At 41.5% G+C, this 17883-nt stretch overlaps 1 protein-coding gene across 1 annotated transcript in view; it reads left to right on the top strand.

The window, feature by feature from the left end:
• The window catches only part of BMPER (BMP binding endothelial regulator), a 252570-nt gene that overhangs the window by 129408 nt on the left and 105279 nt on the right, over positions 1-17883 (top strand). The window contains exon 7 of the mRNA XM_010357797.2: positions 11887-11986. Within this exon, the coding sequence (XP_010356099.1) occupies positions 11887-11986 (100 nt within the window). The remainder of the gene's footprint in view (positions 1-11886; positions 11987-17883) is intronic.

The raw sequence follows: 17883 nt of genomic DNA, 5'->3' as shown, positions 1-17883 counted from the left end.
TCTTCCTCCCTTAGGGTGGATTTTCTCTCAGGAGAAGCCAACAGGTGAACCTCTTCCTTTCACTGGACCTGCCCAAACATGTCAGAACACTAGCTTTGGCTCATGCTGGGACCCCCCACCACAGCTGGTGCCAACAGACTATACACTTATTTTTCTTTGATCATATTTGGCCTGGATTAGGATCGTCCCGAGAGCTTGCCAAGATTGGGTTTCAGCCTGTCTCAAAACACAAACTTAAAATTGGTTGACAAGACCAATACCTGGGAGCATCATGAGTTTGAATGAATAGTGCCAGAAACTTCTAGTCTCTCTGCACAGTGTTCCTTGATGGAGGCCATGGAGTGTTTATTATAGAACATCATGACATTGTACTTACAACATTTTGGATTTTGTTAAAATTTTAGGAAATTGCCACCTGATACAAATTAGAGAACTGCACATAGCAATGGATACCAAATAGATATTCTGGATTTTTCATTTAAAGACCACAATGTCTGACATATAGAAACTCAAATATTTATTGAAAGGGTGAGCAAAAAGGATGCCGTGAGTTCAATTGCTATTTAGAAATTAAAATGAAGTTTAAATGTAGTCTTATTTTTCCGTAGTATGTTCAGGCATACTAAGGAAAACCTTGAAGACTTCTAAGTATAATTTTGTCAACACAGTGAGAGAGATTCAGGTATATCTTAATTAAGAGTCATTCATGTCAAGATAACAGATATTTTTTGTACCTCAAGAAACCTCAATAGAGCACAAACATTTTCGAGTTATTTTCGACTTTAACTGACAACCCAACAAGTAGGCGTTTCACTGAAAACCAAACACTTCTGATGTTACCCTGGCTTCACTGTGTGGCTAGGCACGGTGGAAGACAGAAGAAATGTTAATGAACATGGCTTCTGCTCTCTGTGAACTTTCAACCTAGTTTGGGACAAACGATAAACCCATATGAAGCATTGTGGGAACAATAAAACCATATAAACTATTTTAGGTAGCCAGAACTTAAAGGTAAACAGAAAGGTTTAGGAAAACAGTTCGTTGGTGATGTCTTGGGTTTCTGTCTCTGCAGTTCAGTATTTCTAGAAGTCTTGAGCAGTCAAAGGCCTCCCTTCGGTTTCCTCCTTAGTTCCTATCCAATGCTGTTGTGATGTAGACAGCCTGGGGAACATGAAAAATGCCCTTTCTCCTGCATAATGGTGTTATTTCCTTCCTTTTAGGAATGGCTCATAACTCTTAGGAGGTGTGAGTTCTAAATGATTGTTCTTTTCATCTTCCTGGAAGTGGGCCAGGCTGTAGATAAAGCGTTTGATGTGTCAGCAGTAGGCTTGTAACAGCTTTGACTACTTCCATGATGATGAAAGGTTGAACTTTGATAAAAATGGCAAGAAAAGGAAAAGGGCTCATTTTCTTCCTTTCACTTTTTTTTGTTTTGTTTTGTTTCTGGTCAGCAGTTGAGAAACATCCTACCAGGGTGGTCTGTGAGGTCTACAGGAATCTGAAATATTAGGAGGTGTTCCCCTGTGGATTTACTTGTTTATTTATTGATCGTTTCACAGAGGGAACACCCAGGCTCAGAGGCATGGCAGGAGCTGGCTGTCAGGGCCCTTATCAGCAGGCCCCGCCTCTCCTCCAGTCTCAGCTCAGTTAGCCCTGGAAGGGGAAAGACCTTGCTGGGGGCAGTTCACTGGGTCCAGCTGTCATTCAGCACCTGCTTCCACACACCATGCAATCCAGGGCTGCAAATCTACTCAGACTCCCAGAACTTTGCCTCTCCTGTCGGTTCCCAGGGCATTTGTTCAGAGATCTGATCTGAGCTTGTAGGGTGGGCTTATCTTCCTGATTCTAAAATAGACAAAGAGGAAAGTAAAATATGTGTGGACACCCAGAACCAGTTGGAATTTGCCTCAAACGATATCGCAGTCTTTCATTAGTGATTTGTGTGTCTGCCTGAGTGGAAAGCTTGAGTTGGCAGAAGGAGAAGAATTTCTAAATTTTCTTTTTCAAAGAAAAAAATATAAAAGAAAACAAACACATGAACAAACAAATAAGGAAACCTGCCCTTCAGCTAAGTGACAGGAAGAGCTAAGATCAAGAACTCCAAGGCGAAGATGAGGCCAATTTTACCTTTAAAAATGAGACTTAAGCAAATACAATAACCAAATCCCCTTTTTAAATGGAATTTAGTGACCGGGCAGTGTGGCTCACATCTGTAATTGTTGTGCTTTAGGAGACTGAGGCAGAAAGCTTGCTTGAGGCTGAGAGTTTGAGGTCACAGTGAACTATGATTGCGCCACTGCACTCCAGCCTGGGTGAGAGAGAGACGTTGTCTCTTAAAAACAAACAAACAAAAAAGGGATTAGTGGAACTATGGTAAAGACATTTCTGTCATGTATTTATTTAATAATCTAATATTTACTTTATGAAATTATGATCTTTGGCTCTACCCCTATATGCAGTTGAAGTTTAATGCCATCTGCATAGCCAGGCTGGACCTGCTCACTCGTGCAACCGTTGAAAGAAGGCATCTAGCTGTGCTATCCACAGGCTGAGGCCTCGCAGTGCCTGCTCTGTAACCCCTCCACAGAGACCAGTTGAGGCATTTTTTTCTATAAGAATCTTGAGATATAGCGAACATATTTAAATTCTTTGGGAGTCATCTAGCTGACCGTGAGAGGTGAGAGGACATTGATGTCCCTACAGGGCTCTATAGCATGGGCCAGAGGGTGCCTGGCCAAGTCCCACAGCTTAGTGGGACTTAAGAGCAGTGCTTGCTTGGTAACCCCTCCACTGAGACCAGTTGAGGCATTTTTCTGTAAGAATCTTGAAAGACAGCGAACATGGTTAAACTCTTTGGGAGCCATCTAGCTGACCATGAGAGGACACTGATGTCCCTACAGGGCTCTATAGCATGGGATACAGGGTGCCTGGCCAAGTCCCATGGCTTAGTGGGAACTTCATCTTAAAGGGTTGGTGCTGGCCAGCAAGACTGGCATAGCGCCCCTGAAAAGACCTGCTGGCAGCAAGGACAGTTTTCTTACTTCATGAACACCCAAAGTTGCTCCTGAAGCTGTCCATCAGCGCTTATAATTTGCCTATGACAAAAGTAGAGGGCAAATAAGATGAAAACATTGGATTGTCTGGTTTGAATTTCACCTTCTAACTAGGCATGGGTGCAGGAAGAAGAACAAATAGGTGGATGTGAACTTACTCAGATCACAAGCCATATGACCAGGATTTAAATCCAGCTTCTTGGCTATCTTTTCCTTTTGGAAAATATTGGAAACACTAGCTGTTTTGATAAGGTGTGTTGTAGTCACATTAGGCCTGAAATATGATATATGGGACTACACAGAGAAATTAAATGTCATTTATTTAATAATAATTAGGGTAGGCAGAATAATGCATCCCCTGGCCCCAAGGTGTCCATGTCCTAATCTTCAAAACCTGTGAAGGTGACCTTACATGGCACAAGGGACTTTGCAGATGGGATTAAGTTAAGGACCTTGTGATGGAGAGGTGACCCTGGATTCTTTGGGTGGGCTGCCCACTTACAATAGTCCTTCTAAAAGGGAAGCAGGAGGGTCAGAGTCGGAGAAGATGTGATGAGGAGCAGAGAGTGCAGTCAGAGGGAGGTCTGAAGGTGCTTCACTTATGGCTTTGAAGATGGAGGAGGGGGCCATCAGCCATGGAAGGCAGGCTGCCTCTGGAAGCTGGAGAAGGCAAGGAAACAGATTCTTCTCTAGAGCCTCCAGAAGGAATGCAAACTGCTGACACCTGGATTTTAGCCCCATGAAAATGATTCCAGACTTCTGACTGTAAGAAAATAAGTGTGTGTTGTTTTAAGCCACTCCATTTGTAATTTGTTATAGCAGCAATAGAAAACTTAAGAAAATAATATAAACAATAATAACAGTAATGCAATTAGACTTAGAAACATTAATTGGTGTGCAAAATAAAAGGAATTTGTTTCAGGCTTGATTCTCAAGACAGGGCATTAGTTCATAGTTCTCTTAATAGGTCGTGAAGTACAAAAGGGTTTTTGTTTTTCTCAGCCCTGTGGACCCCTTCTCAGGGGTCTTTGTTTGCTATTTTTTATGGGACAAAATAAGTGTCCTCGTCGAGCTTTGCTGACATGTTCTTGAATAACTATGTGTAGAATCAGAGTTGAGTTTTATTTCATCACTTGGAACCAAAACTCATATGAAGCCATATGTCCCGGTTTTGGGGGTCAGAAAACTTCCAAGATCCTCACAGATTTTTATGATAAAACCCGCATTGGTTTCAGCATAGACTCCTTGGAGAAGCACAATTCTACCCTGTCAGCTCTGATCACAGCTCTGTCTCCACCCACACTGTTTCCCGCTGACCTCTTCCTTCACAAGCCTGAAGAAAAGTGGCTTCCAGCCACCAGGGAAGTGAATTGAGGCCTCTTCTTCTCTCACTGAGAACTGCTCCACTTGAAAAATGGGCTTCATCCTTCAGAACACTTGTCTTGAGCACATGTTAGAAGCTATGATGTGTGCTAGCTGCTGGGGGAATGAATAAGATAAATAAGCTTTAAGTCTTACTTACTGGAAGTTCATGCCAGTGAAGCATTTGGCAAAGCACAGTGCCTTGGACAGAGGCACTGAATTCATCCAGGAAAGTTACTAAAAATGCACGTTCCTGGACTGTGGTTTGTGGAATCATTGGCCTAGTACTCTAGTTCTCAACTGGAGGTGACTTTGTTTCCCAGGGGACATTTGGCAATGTCTGGAGACATGTTTGCTTGTTACAATCAGAGGATGAAGGGTGCCACTGCCATCTAGCAGGCAGAGGCCAGGGATGCTGCTGTACATCCTACAATGCATAGAACAGCCTCTGAAGCAAAGAATCACCTGACCCTAAATGTCAGGAGTATGATGGTTGAGGAACTCTAATCTAGTGGGTAAGACACACACACACGCACACACACACACAGAATTATACCACTGTGGTCTATACATACCCAGATGTATTCCACTATAGTATATGTATATGTATATGTATATGTATATGTATATGTGTGTGTATCTATATAAACACCTCTGTTAATGTATTTAAAGTATTATATGCTCTGGGGCAGTAAGTGCACTGCCTTCTAGCTTTGTCTGAGAAATTTAGGGTGGGCTGAAAGCTGAGTTCCCACACTTGGCAGCTCATCAGGGTCACATCTTGTATCAGTCAAGGTCCCATCAGGAGGCATAAACCATACCAGTTATTTGGAAATACAGGATTAAATATAAAGAACTATTCACTAGGTAACCGAATGACAAAAAGATAATTCCAAGTTACCATGGAGATACCACCTACTAGATGAAACCACCACCTCTAGGGTTGGGGAACAATGGAATGAGAGTAGAATTGTTAAAACTTAGAGGAGGGGCTATGTGGAGCTGAGATTCAGACTTCTGAGGAGGGGTGCCAGCTGGCTGGAGTAGGATGTTGAGATGAAGCTGGTTTTCCTTGCATGAAATGTTGGAAAATCTCTCAACTGGGATCAGTTGCTGATGTGGGAAGGAAGTGCTGCTGCCCTGGCGAAGCAGCATTAATGGGACAAGAGGCCAAGGGAAACAAACAGAAGGAACCAGTCCCTTGTCTGGTGCCCCTGTAGGCAGAGCCTATCTTGGACTAAGCTAGCAAAGCAGAAATGTGGCATGCAGAGCCTCAGCTTCAGCACCAGAAAGCAGAGCGTGAATGAGGATGTGTGGGTTTGGAGTCCGGAGACGATAGCTTAGTGACTGAAACATAGTTGCAGCTTTAATAGAATACAGGTGCCTGGGTTCTGCATCAGAATCTTGGACACAAAGCCCTCAATATATTTTTTTTTTTTTGCAAGAGTTCTCTGGGTGATTCCGACCCACTGCCTAGATTGAGCACCCTGAATAGAATGAGGAGCCTCTAAAGGGTTTAAAGCATGGAAATGGCCCATTATTATTTGTAGATTCAAAAGCAAATTCTTTCAACTGAGTGGAGGAGGCGAGTAAAGGGCCTGTGTTGGTGGATTATAAATTAGCTATGGGGATGGTGAACACTTTATCTTCTTCCTAAAGGAAGAAGATAAACTCCCAAACTTACAGATTTCCGTATTAGGGGCATCTTGTTTAAGATGTAAAGAGGGAGAGAAGGAAAGAAGGGAGGTGGAAGGAGAAGACAACATGAAAGGAAAAAGCCCTGGAGGCAAAAGGCAGATGCATAATGTGGATTTTATCTAAGTAAATAACAAAAATGTGGACAATGTATTTTATCTAAGCCATTTTGATAAAAAGCAGACATAAAGCTACAACCAGGGAAGACATCTACCAGGGAAGACACAAGAGATGTCTAGAAGGAGAGAAAGTTCTGGCCATCACTTTGATTATACTTCACACTCCAGCTGACAAATTGTGCTGTGGTCTTTGGAAGGAAAGGTCCTATTAGGTGGAAATAACTCAACTTGGATGTTAGAACAAAATGTACATTTCAACCCTGCCACTTACTTGTTGGGTGGCAGATTTTCTGAGCAATTTCCTTAAGGCTTAGAGACTCATTCTCTACTGTAGGGGTGACAATAGCTTGCCCACAGGGTCTTCTGGAGACTTACGTAAAATGATAAAAGTACCTAAGCATAGTACCTGGCACAACCCAGGCTTGTCACTCACTACCTATTGGAGGTGTCGTGTCTCCCCTTGTCTACTCTGCTATTGTCCCCTCAGTCTGCCACCTCATCTGCTGTCCCTTTTCTGCTTTGATTTGTAGATTAGACTCTTCTTTGTAGACCAAGAACAGGGAAAACCAAATCCAAAAATCTTTACTCCTGGAAGTTAAGTGTCATGCTCTGGAAACTTAGCATGATATAGTTCTAGGCCAAAGTAAGGCATGGCTAAGGACGTTCATGTTTTTTGGTGAAGTTTTTTGACCAAATATGTATTTCAGAGTGGTTGCTTTGCTCACATACCAGCTTTTCACCACTGACTGATATGATGTAAGATTATGGACCACACTTAAATCCTTTGCACTCAAGATATATTTCTCTCCTACACCGCCCCCGCCAGCTTTCCTCTCTTTTCTTCCCACTTCCATCTCAGAAGCAACTCTAGAGAAAAAACAGAGAACTCTGTTTTTTTCTTTTTTTTTTCCCCCAAAGAATTGGGCATAGGAAAAATTGCTCTAGAATGTGGAAGAGTGTAGCTCATTCATTGTAATGGGTTAGCACTGCACTACTCTGCTCCCAGCCTGTCATTAGGGAGCCAGGCTCTGCTCCTGGTTGGGAGATGAGTGCCACATCACACGCTACAAGATGGTTTTCAGCCCCCAAGTCTCACTGGGTACTCAGCTGTTGGAGAAGCATCCTGCATGCACATTGCTGTTGTTTTATCATCTTGAACTCATCATGATCTTCAGGAAGATAGGTTTTTATTATATAACAAAACTGCTGCTCTAGGGTAAACTTTTACACAAAGCAATTGTATTCTTAATGGAACCATCTAAAACAAAAATAAAGGGGCAGAAAATAGGCTTGGCATAGGTTTCAGATCTTTCTTTTAAAAAAAATTGCTAATTTTTTTTTTTTTGCTTTTTTTTTTTTTTTTTTTTTTGAAGGGCGGAGTCTCGCTCTGTCGCCCCCCGGACTGGAGTGCAGTGGCCGGATTCTCAGCTCACTGCAGCTCCGCCTCCTGGTTTACGCCATTCCTCGGCCTCAGGCCTCCCGAGTACTGGGAACTAACGGCGCCCTCCACGCGCCGGCTAGTTTGTATTTTTAGTAGAGACGGGTTTCCACCGTGTTAGCCCGGATGGTCTCGACCTCTACTCCAGTGATCGCCGTTATGCAATTTGAACAAATGACCATCTCTAAAGAACAAGCTTATCTTTCTAAGGAAAGGCAGATGATGAAAATTATAACACGCAAGTACAATGAAAGTTCCTAGCATTTCTTTTCTTGCTGACCAGATAAGAATACAGTCATTTGTCCTTATGTATTTTAACCACTTAGGAATTTTCAAATATTTAACAAAATACGTGAGACATAGTTTTTAGTTATGCTTATAGGTATCCTACCAGCTTTACATGCTGAAGTTGAATGTTGCTTTTTGATGTATTAACACCAATAAACAGTTAGTACCTAAAATGTACAAAACACAGGGCTAGAATGTGTAAAACCCAATAAAACACAATGGTAAGTGGATGAGACAGCCCAGAACTATGCCTGGGCTTAGTTGTCATCAGCATCCTGTAATTAAAATGGTCTGAAATACTCATTCAGATTCTAGAGTTCATTCTATGTGGTAGCTCTGCCTTTCATTCACTAATTTTTTTATTGAGATTTTGTTTCCTTGAGCTCATTGCTCTTCTGAAGGACAGTAGGCACAGAGGACTGGCCCCTACCCTCAAGACAGTTTAGCTTGGAAGTAAAGTCAATGTCTCCTTGCAGGATGTGCCAAAAATTATGTATGTGCGTGCCCCAAATATAGGGGTATAGATGAGAACAGAGGTATGGAGAGATGGAGGAGGTTACTGGGAACTGAAGGTTCTAGAAGACTTCACAGGTGAGAAGAGGCTTGAAATTAACCTTGAATGAAGCAGGATTTTGATAGGGGTTAATGATGGTGGTGGGGTTGTGACAGAGGGAAAGAGATATATTTAACAAAGATGGAAACCGTAATTTATGTTTGGGGGCCATAAAGAAACTCTCTGTTTATGCTGGAATTGGGAGAAAAGAAGATTGGAGAAGAGAATATGGAATGTTTTGACAAAGTAGGCTAATGCGATAATAAAGAACTGAAGCATCTGAATAATGTAACAAAATTTATTTCTTGCTTATTTCACAGTTCATTGCAGGGATCTGGTGGGTAGACTTCCAGGTGATAACCCAGGGAACCAGACTCTTCCAATTTTGTGTAAAGTGTGTGATGCCTTCTGCATTTAGCTGGCCATCTGTCTAGTAGAGAGAAAGAGTGAGAGCATGGAGGATTGATGTAGACCTATAAGCGTTTTATATTATTTCCATCCATCTCCCATTGGCTAGCGTTCAGTCATATGGGCACACCTCACTGCAAGAGAGTCTGGGAAATGTAGTATAGCTATGTCAAGAGAAAAGGGTAACCAATTTTGGTGAACACACTGTCTCTATTATATTGGCTTTTAGCTCGTAGTGGGTTGAACTTTATCCTGGACGAAGTGGTAGGTCATCCTTAACCTTAGCAGGGGTGGGGCATGCTCATGGGCCATATGCACTCCATAAAGAGGATGATTTTTGTGTTATATTCACTGCTGTATCCCCAGAATATGATAGGCCTTAAACAAATGTTTGATAAAATAATGGAGTGATGGACAGATGCTGGAAAGAAGGCTTGGTTACGTTGAACCTTCCCGGATGGATTAGTGAAAGAGAGTTGAGGCAAGGAAGCCAATCAGAAAGCTACTGTGATCATCTGATAGTACATTTACAGCTGGAATTTGTTCAGTTTTAGAAACAGAAATGTTTACTTCTGCCATTTTACTCTCTTAGCCTACAGCATAGCCACAGATTATAGTTTAATCAGAGTCCCTACTGAGTTGAAATCTTAGAAGCAGGTTGTGAGCTGCAACTGTGTTCCTAGGAAGGGCCTGGACTTTCTTTGGAGGCATTAATTGGAATGCAGCCTCTGGACTTGGGCTTTGCCACAATACTGCAACCCAAACAAAATAAAACTTGACTAAACCAGCAAACCCAGATTGGAGTTCAAGTTACTTTAACGGACTCTTGGGAAGCACAGACTGCAGTTGTATTATGTATGCAAAATTTGCTCTTTGACCTTATTGTAAGGAAAGTTACTTCAGTACACATAATTTTTTGCCAGCTTTCCAAAGCATTGGATGAGTTACTCTTTTGCAATTGTGCAATATTTTTTAAATTTCAATTTTCAGATATGCTTGAAAAATAGATGCTGATCCAACAAGAACAGAGAATATGAATGAAACGAATGTGTTCTCTGTGCACCTACAAGAAGTCAATACATAGGCAACCTTGTATGGCCCGACGCTTCAGGATTTTAGGAAGTTGCCTGCAGATGAATTTCTTTGAAATTAAAAGCTAAGGGCAGCATCTTGGGTGCTTCCTCTAGATTCAACTTTTGTGCTTCATGTCTAAGCTGGGGCTGACCCCAGGGCCTGGCCACGATTCAGGTTACACGTGCCCCTGAAGTCTGATGAAAGGCCTCTAACTTTAATATTATGCAGAGTTGAGTGAGGAATCTCAGAGCAGCCTGGGATTCTCGGGAGATTTTTAGTGATTCTTGTTGATTTGGAAATAATGTAAAAACAACAGAAGAGCTTTTTGTGGTATTTTTGCATGTTCTCTATTGGTTTGGGGGAAGAATCCAACATTAAAGAGGCGTAAAAAATAACAAATATTTTAAAAGACATATAACATGCCCTCCCCTTTTCAGCCATCCCCACCAAAAAAATAAACTGTCGTAATAAAAATGGCGAGAGCAGGAAGGGAAAACAGAAACAACAGGCGGCCGCAGTGTGCTGGGATGGGAACAGACAGGCCCCTAGTGGCTGAGGCTGGTTCTTCTATGGCCAGAAAGGAGTGGGGAAGGTGTGAGGAAATGCATCAAATGGAATCTTTCCCTTGCGGGGTCCACGGCTCTTTGAGCTGTGAGTTTCTCATTTCCTGAGGCCTCTTGAGATATAAATTATGTGCTTAAGACAAGGAACCTGCAGGTACTAGTTTGGTTTCTAGCTCAAATCGCAGAGAAGTCAATTCATTGAAATTCCACTTGCTGAGTAATCTGTTTAACAAATTCACTGATTTTCTTAAAAGAAAAGAAAGCCTCAATTATTTTAAATTTTCATAGCAATTTCTATTGCAAGGGATAGTTTTCACATCAGCTTTGCCAGTTTGTTGGATGTAAATCAGCTGGAAAACCTTATTTCAGCCCCAGCTTTCTGAATATGAAGTTACAACTTAACTGGGGCTGGGGAAGCAGGCGCCTCTGGTGAGGGATAGGAGGGGAAGTTGACAGACTGTATGCTTAGGCAGGGAAGAGAGGATGCTGAGGTTAAACCAGGGGGGCAGTGGAGGTTGGAGGTATGGAGTGCTGGAGAACAGAAAGGGTCAAGAATGAGAATGAGGGAGCAGGGAAAATATTCAGAGACTCCAAAACTTCTCCAAATAGGCTTCTGAGACTCTGCCAGTTCTTCTCATATCAGTCTTCATAATCTTAATTAGTGGAAACAGATTTGGATACCTTGGTGAATTCAGTGAAATAGTTCTTCTGAATATGGGCTTTTGGTATATCCATTTTCAGCAGGTTGGCCACTTCATCTACCTGGAACCTCCTTGAGCCATTTTAGCAGCACCTTCCAGCTGTGGCAGACACCGAAGCCTTCCTGGAGGAAGATGTCTGCAGAACCTATAGAAAGATGGGTGTCTGGAAGATAGGAGGAAAAGTCTCAAAACACCCAAGGGTTCCTTTGCTTGCTTGGCAGGGTGGAACGAGAAGGCCGTGGCCTATTAGCATGGTCCACTCATCCTGGTGTGCATGAAACTTTCCTGGTTTTAGTACTCAAAGTTTCCAATCCCAAGCAAACAGAGACAGTTTGGTCTCCTATACCTACTGTAAAGGTGGTTTTGAGATGGAAAAAGGTAAAGAAAGTGGTGGTGGGTGAGAGGAGGTGATGCTGGAATCACCTCCTCAAAGGCAGTCTTTTTGCAGCTGCAGTTTGTATGGCCTACAGGGAAGATCAAAGGACACTTGGAGAAAATTACATGGGCCTGAGCAGTCGGCCCAGGGACCTAATACTAGGGAAGAGCCTTAGGTTTGTTCTAGATATCTTGGTTGTACCATCTACATGCACTTACTTTTCTAAATATGCTTTTTTTTCTCTCTCTTTTCTTAGGGAGGCAGGACACAATGTGTGAGAGAAGTCTGTCCCATTCTCTCCTGTCCCCAGCACCTTAGTCACATACCCCCAGGACAGTGCTGCCCCAAATGTTTGGGTGAGTTACTATTTTCAGGTCAAAGAACAATGTAATTTCTTCTCAAAGTTTCTGCTGGGAGTGTTTATCCACGTTATTTTGAGGTTCTCCAGTTGTCCTATTTCATGGCTTGTTAGAGACAACTACCTCTTCTAATTACAGAAGTGGAAAGTGTGTACAGGATTTGCTTCTTAACTGAGGCCTCCAGGGAGGCTTCTCTCTTGTCTTCACTTGTATCTGTAACTGGGTACACCAGATGACCTGGGATAATTCTCCCTTCTGGTGAGAAAGTATTGAAGAAACTATCTTTAATAGGGCATATGCCTATTAACAGGAGCATATTTTAAAGGTATTTGAAGTAAACCCATGGAGGAATATAGACTAGTGTTACTTTCAGAGTAAAAACCATGCAGGAAGAAACACAGGCAAGAAAATGAGAGTTTTGGAAGGAAATAGTGAATAATAGCCAACAGAAAGACAGTATGATCGCTTTCTTTTTGAGCATTTAATAGGTGCTAGGCACCATGCTAGGCACTTTATATATTGTTTTTTCTCATTTGATCTTCTCAAGAAGCTGTGAAATGTAGGTACTAAGTATATAATTCCTATGTGTAATGCAGGTGCCATTATTCGTTTTATTATACTGAAAAGGAATTAGATTCCTAGATGGCAGTCCAGCCAGTAGGTTGTGGATTTGATATCCGACCACAGATATGTGTGATTCCTGAGCCCAGCTCTAACCTGCTGCAGCTCACCTTCCCTGGTGACACAGGAGGGCTGCATGCACGTTGCCAGCTGAAAGGGGACAACTTACGATGGGTATTTTCTAGAGCATGAGTTTCTTTGGCTTTTGCTTATATGCTACCTTCTTCTTCTTTTTTTTTTTTTTTTTTTTGAGACAGAGTCTTGCTCTGTTGCCAGGCTGGGTGCAATGGTGTGATTTTGGCTGACTGCAACCTCTGTCTCCTGGGTTCAAGCGATTCTTGTACCTCCCAAATAGCTGGGTCTACAGACACACGCCACCACACCCAGCTAATTTTTGTATTTTTAGTAGAGACAGGGTTTCATCATGTTGGCCTGGATAGTCTCAATCTCCTGACCTTGTGATCCACCCACCTCGGCCTCCCAGAGTGCTGGAATTACAGGCGTGAGCTACCGTGCCCAACCTATACTACTTCTTAATGATTCCTGGGCCCTTAAGCTGGTTGAGGTCAGACTATCAAGTTTCAAATAAATATGGTGGCTTGAGCCACCATATAAATACAATAGAAACTCCATCAACCTCGTTAGAATCTCCAGGGATCCTTGAGGGGCTAATAGTTTCTCTAATCGCCTCTGGCTTGGTGTTTCTGCTCCTGCTATTTCTCTTGATTTTCCCTCTTTCCTTCCTTCCTTCCTTCCTTCCCTTCCCTCCCTCCTCCTCCTCCCTCCCCCCTCCCTCCGTCCTTGCTTCCCTTCCTTCCTATCCTTCTTCCTCCTTCCTCTCTCTCTCAGCTTTCTTTCTTTCTTTTCTTTCTTTTCCTTGTTTGCTTTCTTTTTTCTTTTCCTTCTTTCTTTTCTTCTTTCTTTCTTTCCTTCCTTCTTTCTTTCTATCATTTTGTCCTGTTAGAGGCGCCAGCAACCTCCCTAGAATCTCCAGGGAGTCCTTGAGAGGCTAATATTTCCCTAAAATCGCCTCTGGCTTGGTGTTTCTGCTCCTGCTATTCTCTTGATTTTCCCTCTTCCTCCGTTCCTTCCTCCTTCCTCCTTCCTTCCTTCCTTCCTTCCTTTCCTTCCTACTTCCTCCTTCCTTCCTTCCTTCCTTCCTCTCTCTCTCATCTTTCTTCTTTCTTTCTTTCTTTCTTTTCCTTCTCTTTCTTTCTTTCTTTCTTTCTTTCCTTCTTTCTTTCTTTCTTTCTTTCTTCTTTCTTTCTTTCTTTCCCTTCTTTCCTTCCTTCTTTCTTTCGATCCATTTTGGTCCCTGTTAGAGGCTCCAGCAACCTCCCTAGAATCTCCAGGGATCCTTGAGAGGCTAATATTTTCCCTAATCGCCTCTGGCTTGGTGTTTCTGCTCCTGCTGTTTCTCTTGATTTTCCTTCTTCCTTCCTTCCTTCCTTCCTTCCTTCCTTCCTTCCTTCCTTCCTTCCTTCCTTCCTTCCTTCTCTCCTCTCTCTCAATCTTTCTTTCTTTCTCTTTCTTTCTTTCTTTCTTTCTTTCTTTCTTTCTTTCTTTCTTTCTTTCTTTCTTTCTTTCTTTCTTTCTTTCTTTTTTCCCCTTCTTTCCTTCCTTCTTTCTTTCTATCATTTTGTCCTTTTAGAGGCTCCAGCAACCTCCCTAGAATCTCCAGGGATCCTTGAGAGGCTAATATTTTCCCTAATCGCCTCTGGCTTGGTGTTTCTGCTCCTGCTGTTTCTCTTGATTTCCTTTCCTTCCTTCCTCCTTCCTTCCTCCTTCCTTCCTTCCTTCCTTCCTTCCTTCCTTCCTTCCTTCCTTCCTTCCTTCCTTCCTTCTTCTTTCCTTCTCTTCTTCTTTCCTTCCTTCCTTCCTTCCTTCCTTCCTTCCTTCCTTCCTTCCTTCCTTCCTTTCTCTCTCTCTCTCTGTCTCTCTCTCTTCTGTCTCTCTCTCTTTTTTCTTTCTCTCTCTCTTTTTCTTTCTTTCTTTCTTTCTTTCTTTCTTTCTTTCTTTCTTTCTTTCTTTCTTTCTTTCTTTCTTTTCCTTTCTTTTCCTTCCTTCCTTCCTTCCTTTTATTTCTCTTTCTATCATTTTGTCTTTTTAGATGCATATCCCCTCAAATCTGTTTACATCCTGTGATGCCATTGAGTCAAGGCTTGGAGAGCAGATTTCACTGAGGGTTTGCAGGCAATAAGAGTGATTATTTTACACAGAAGCATAGTGAACAACATAATATGGGATATTAAGCACTCTTGTTCTTAAAAGGTCTTGATTGTTTTGCCTTCAGGACAATTTTACTGATGGTTTCTTCTATTTGAGCTCCTGTCACTTAATGCCCACGCCTTTTCCTTGAATCCTCTCTCCTTCCTTTCAGAGTTTACTGTCTTCAACTCTGAAACAACCTGTTGATTTATTTTTCTCATTCCCAAGTTAGCACAGTCATACCATGAATTCTATTTTTTATGACCAAGTTGACAAATAAAAGTATTTTGTTAAACTAAGAGTTTTCTCCTCTTTGATGGCTTCTGCTGCTAACTTCATCTAACAATGCTTGCCTTCCTGCTACGCACACACAAACACACATGCACACAGTACACCTGCTACATACATGTACACACATACACACACACATGTTTAAAGTAAATGTGAAACAGAAAAGCAAAGGAGAATTGCTTAGATGCGCCTGATTAAAGACATCTTCACTTCTATGTGTTCTGTTTGGGTTGCCAGTGTGTATTAGTGTCCCTGGAATAGGGTTAGCCAGTTCAGTGGACACAAATCATCATGCTGTGGGCCATGGTGGAAGCAGTAGCCACTTAAGCAGGAAAGCCATGACAAAGGGGGTGGCATTTGGGTCTGGCTCCAAAGATAAGTAAGCTTGATTAATGCTTTGAAGCTGGTACTGTGGATATACTGTGTCAGTTCAGAAGCTTCTCATATGAGCAACAGCTATTGTATTGAATGCAGTTTTTTCTGTTCATTTATGGTTATAAGACATACTACAAAAGGAACAGTAAGTTTTGAGAAACTTGAAAATCATAACTCTTCCAAATGAGATCTTTTTTGGTTGGGCTGGACCCCAGTGGAATGACATGGAAATGTCTGAAGTCAGGCTGTACACAAAGTCTGAACCACTCCCTTGAATGTTTTATCTTATGTTGGACCATGATGACTTTCGGATTAAGGTAAGATTTTATGCTCTTTGAAGGTAAAAACCAACATCCCCACACAGCAAGATACAAAGACAAAAAAGCAAACACTAGGATGCTTTCTAGATGCTGAAATTTTAGTCTAATTAGACTTTAGATGATTGGGTGCTGTTTTGCTCTTAAATTTTCCCTTAGGCAGGGTTAACATGATATACCTCTGCCTTTGCAACATTCCTTTCCTTGTTTTTCTCATTCTCAATGGAGAGTCTCAGCACAGGAAAATATACACAGAGGAGCACCCAGTGCACTCTCACTGACACAGTCCAGGTTCATATTTGAATTATATCACCTCTAATAATCATAATACATACCATCTGCCATTTATTCAGAATGTGTAATGAACATCAGACATTGCTTCAAGAGCTTTGTATTTACAATTTTAGGTAAAATTTTCATTTTAGTGAGAAAGAATTGAAGTGATCGGTCACATTTGTTCAGGAGGATAAGCACATTGAAGAGTCTGTTTGTCAATCAATCAATAAATCAATTGATCAATAGACCCATCCAGCCATTCCTCCACCTGTGGAACAATATTGACTGCTATAGTGATAGCATAGGCAACAGGCTATGGGAATGCAGAAAGGGGTCATTAACTCTAAGAGGTAGAAGGGCCTCTGCAGAAACAATGTCGAGCTCAGTCATGATGAAGGTGCATTTTGATTGGTGAAGGATGAAGCTTCTACACAGAACTCTGTATCTATTTATTTATCTTCTGCCTCTTGCCAACAAGGATTTAAGACCACTTACAAAATACATGAAGCACATGGAGATAAAGGATAGTAAAAAGGCAAACCAGATTATCACAATTAAAAAAATTACTCAACTGAAGCAGAGATATTTTAAATTATTAAAGGACAGAAATACATCTCTGATTGATTGATTGAAAGGATGATAATGTTTAAAGCAGTGAAAAATGGCTTCACCATCATTTTTATAGTAAATACAAAAAATAACTGCTCAGTCATATTTCTTATTATAATGTCCTAAAACCAAGGTGCAATTAGACAGAAGTGATTATAATGGGATGGGCAATATCTATGTGATCCAGGCTGTGTGCAGGCTTTCTGATGCTTCAGGGTAAACTTATTTGGGTTCCTTAGAGGAATATTTAGGGAAAGAATGAATTTTTTTTTTTTATTTTGCAGATAATCCTTTAATTTACTATGTCAGTTCTTAGGAAGTTCAAGAGACTCAAGACCTGGGTGTGCACATAATACCTGTGTTAGTTGGGGAATTAACAATCATCATGCTAAATCGTACCTAGCCATGAAAGAGTTTTTGGTTGTATGCTTCAATATTAACACCATAGTAAGAGGTAGTGACATGGCAATGTGATATTGATGATGCCATTTTATGAGTGAAGTCAGTGAGGCCTGGAGAAATCATACTCAGTGGTCACGAGGGAGTCCATATGTAGGATCCAAATTATGACTCACTTCCACCTTTTGAGGGCCAACAAGTTTACTCATGGTGGCGAGAACCAAACTAATGATTTAGTTCAGCATCTATATTGTATCCTGGCCTTGAGGTTGGCTATGATAGGAAGAGAGCATGTTTTTCTTGACTCCTACTAACAGTTATTCCAACAATTCTAATTCTGGGAACAGCATTTAGTATGTTTAGGTATTTTGAGCATTTCACTGGGCCTACTGATAAACAGAAATTGCTATTAATCTTTTTACAAGAAGAAAGAGTGGTATGAATAGAAATTTGATCAGTGAACACGAATTAACTTAGTCTTTAATTAAAGTAACATTGCAGAGATGTTTTGATGTGCTTCAAGGAGTAGAAACTCAAATACTAAAAGAAAGGAGGAAATTAGGTTGTACTCTTTATTTGGGATTGCTGTTTTGGTCCTTTTATTCACCAATCCAGTCTTCACATCAGGGAAAACCAAGCCAGTTCTACAGAGATACTATGCCTATGAAAGGCTGGACACTCGACATGTGCCTCTGTGTGCCCTTTGAGTTAGCTTCACCCTTTATTCCTTTATGTAATTTCATGACTAAGGTGCTATCTTAGTCTGTTTAGTCTAATAGAATACTATAAACTCTGTAG

The sequence above is a fragment of the Rhinopithecus roxellana genome, chromosome 6 (genome assembly GCF_007565055.1).
Source record: "Rhinopithecus roxellana isolate Shanxi Qingling chromosome 6, ASM756505v1, whole genome shotgun sequence".
NCBI lineage: Eukaryota > Metazoa > Chordata > Mammalia > Primates > Cercopithecidae > Rhinopithecus > Rhinopithecus roxellana.
The sequence above is the reverse complement of the archived record's forward strand: the minus strand, read 5'-3'. Positions and strand labels throughout refer to the sequence as shown.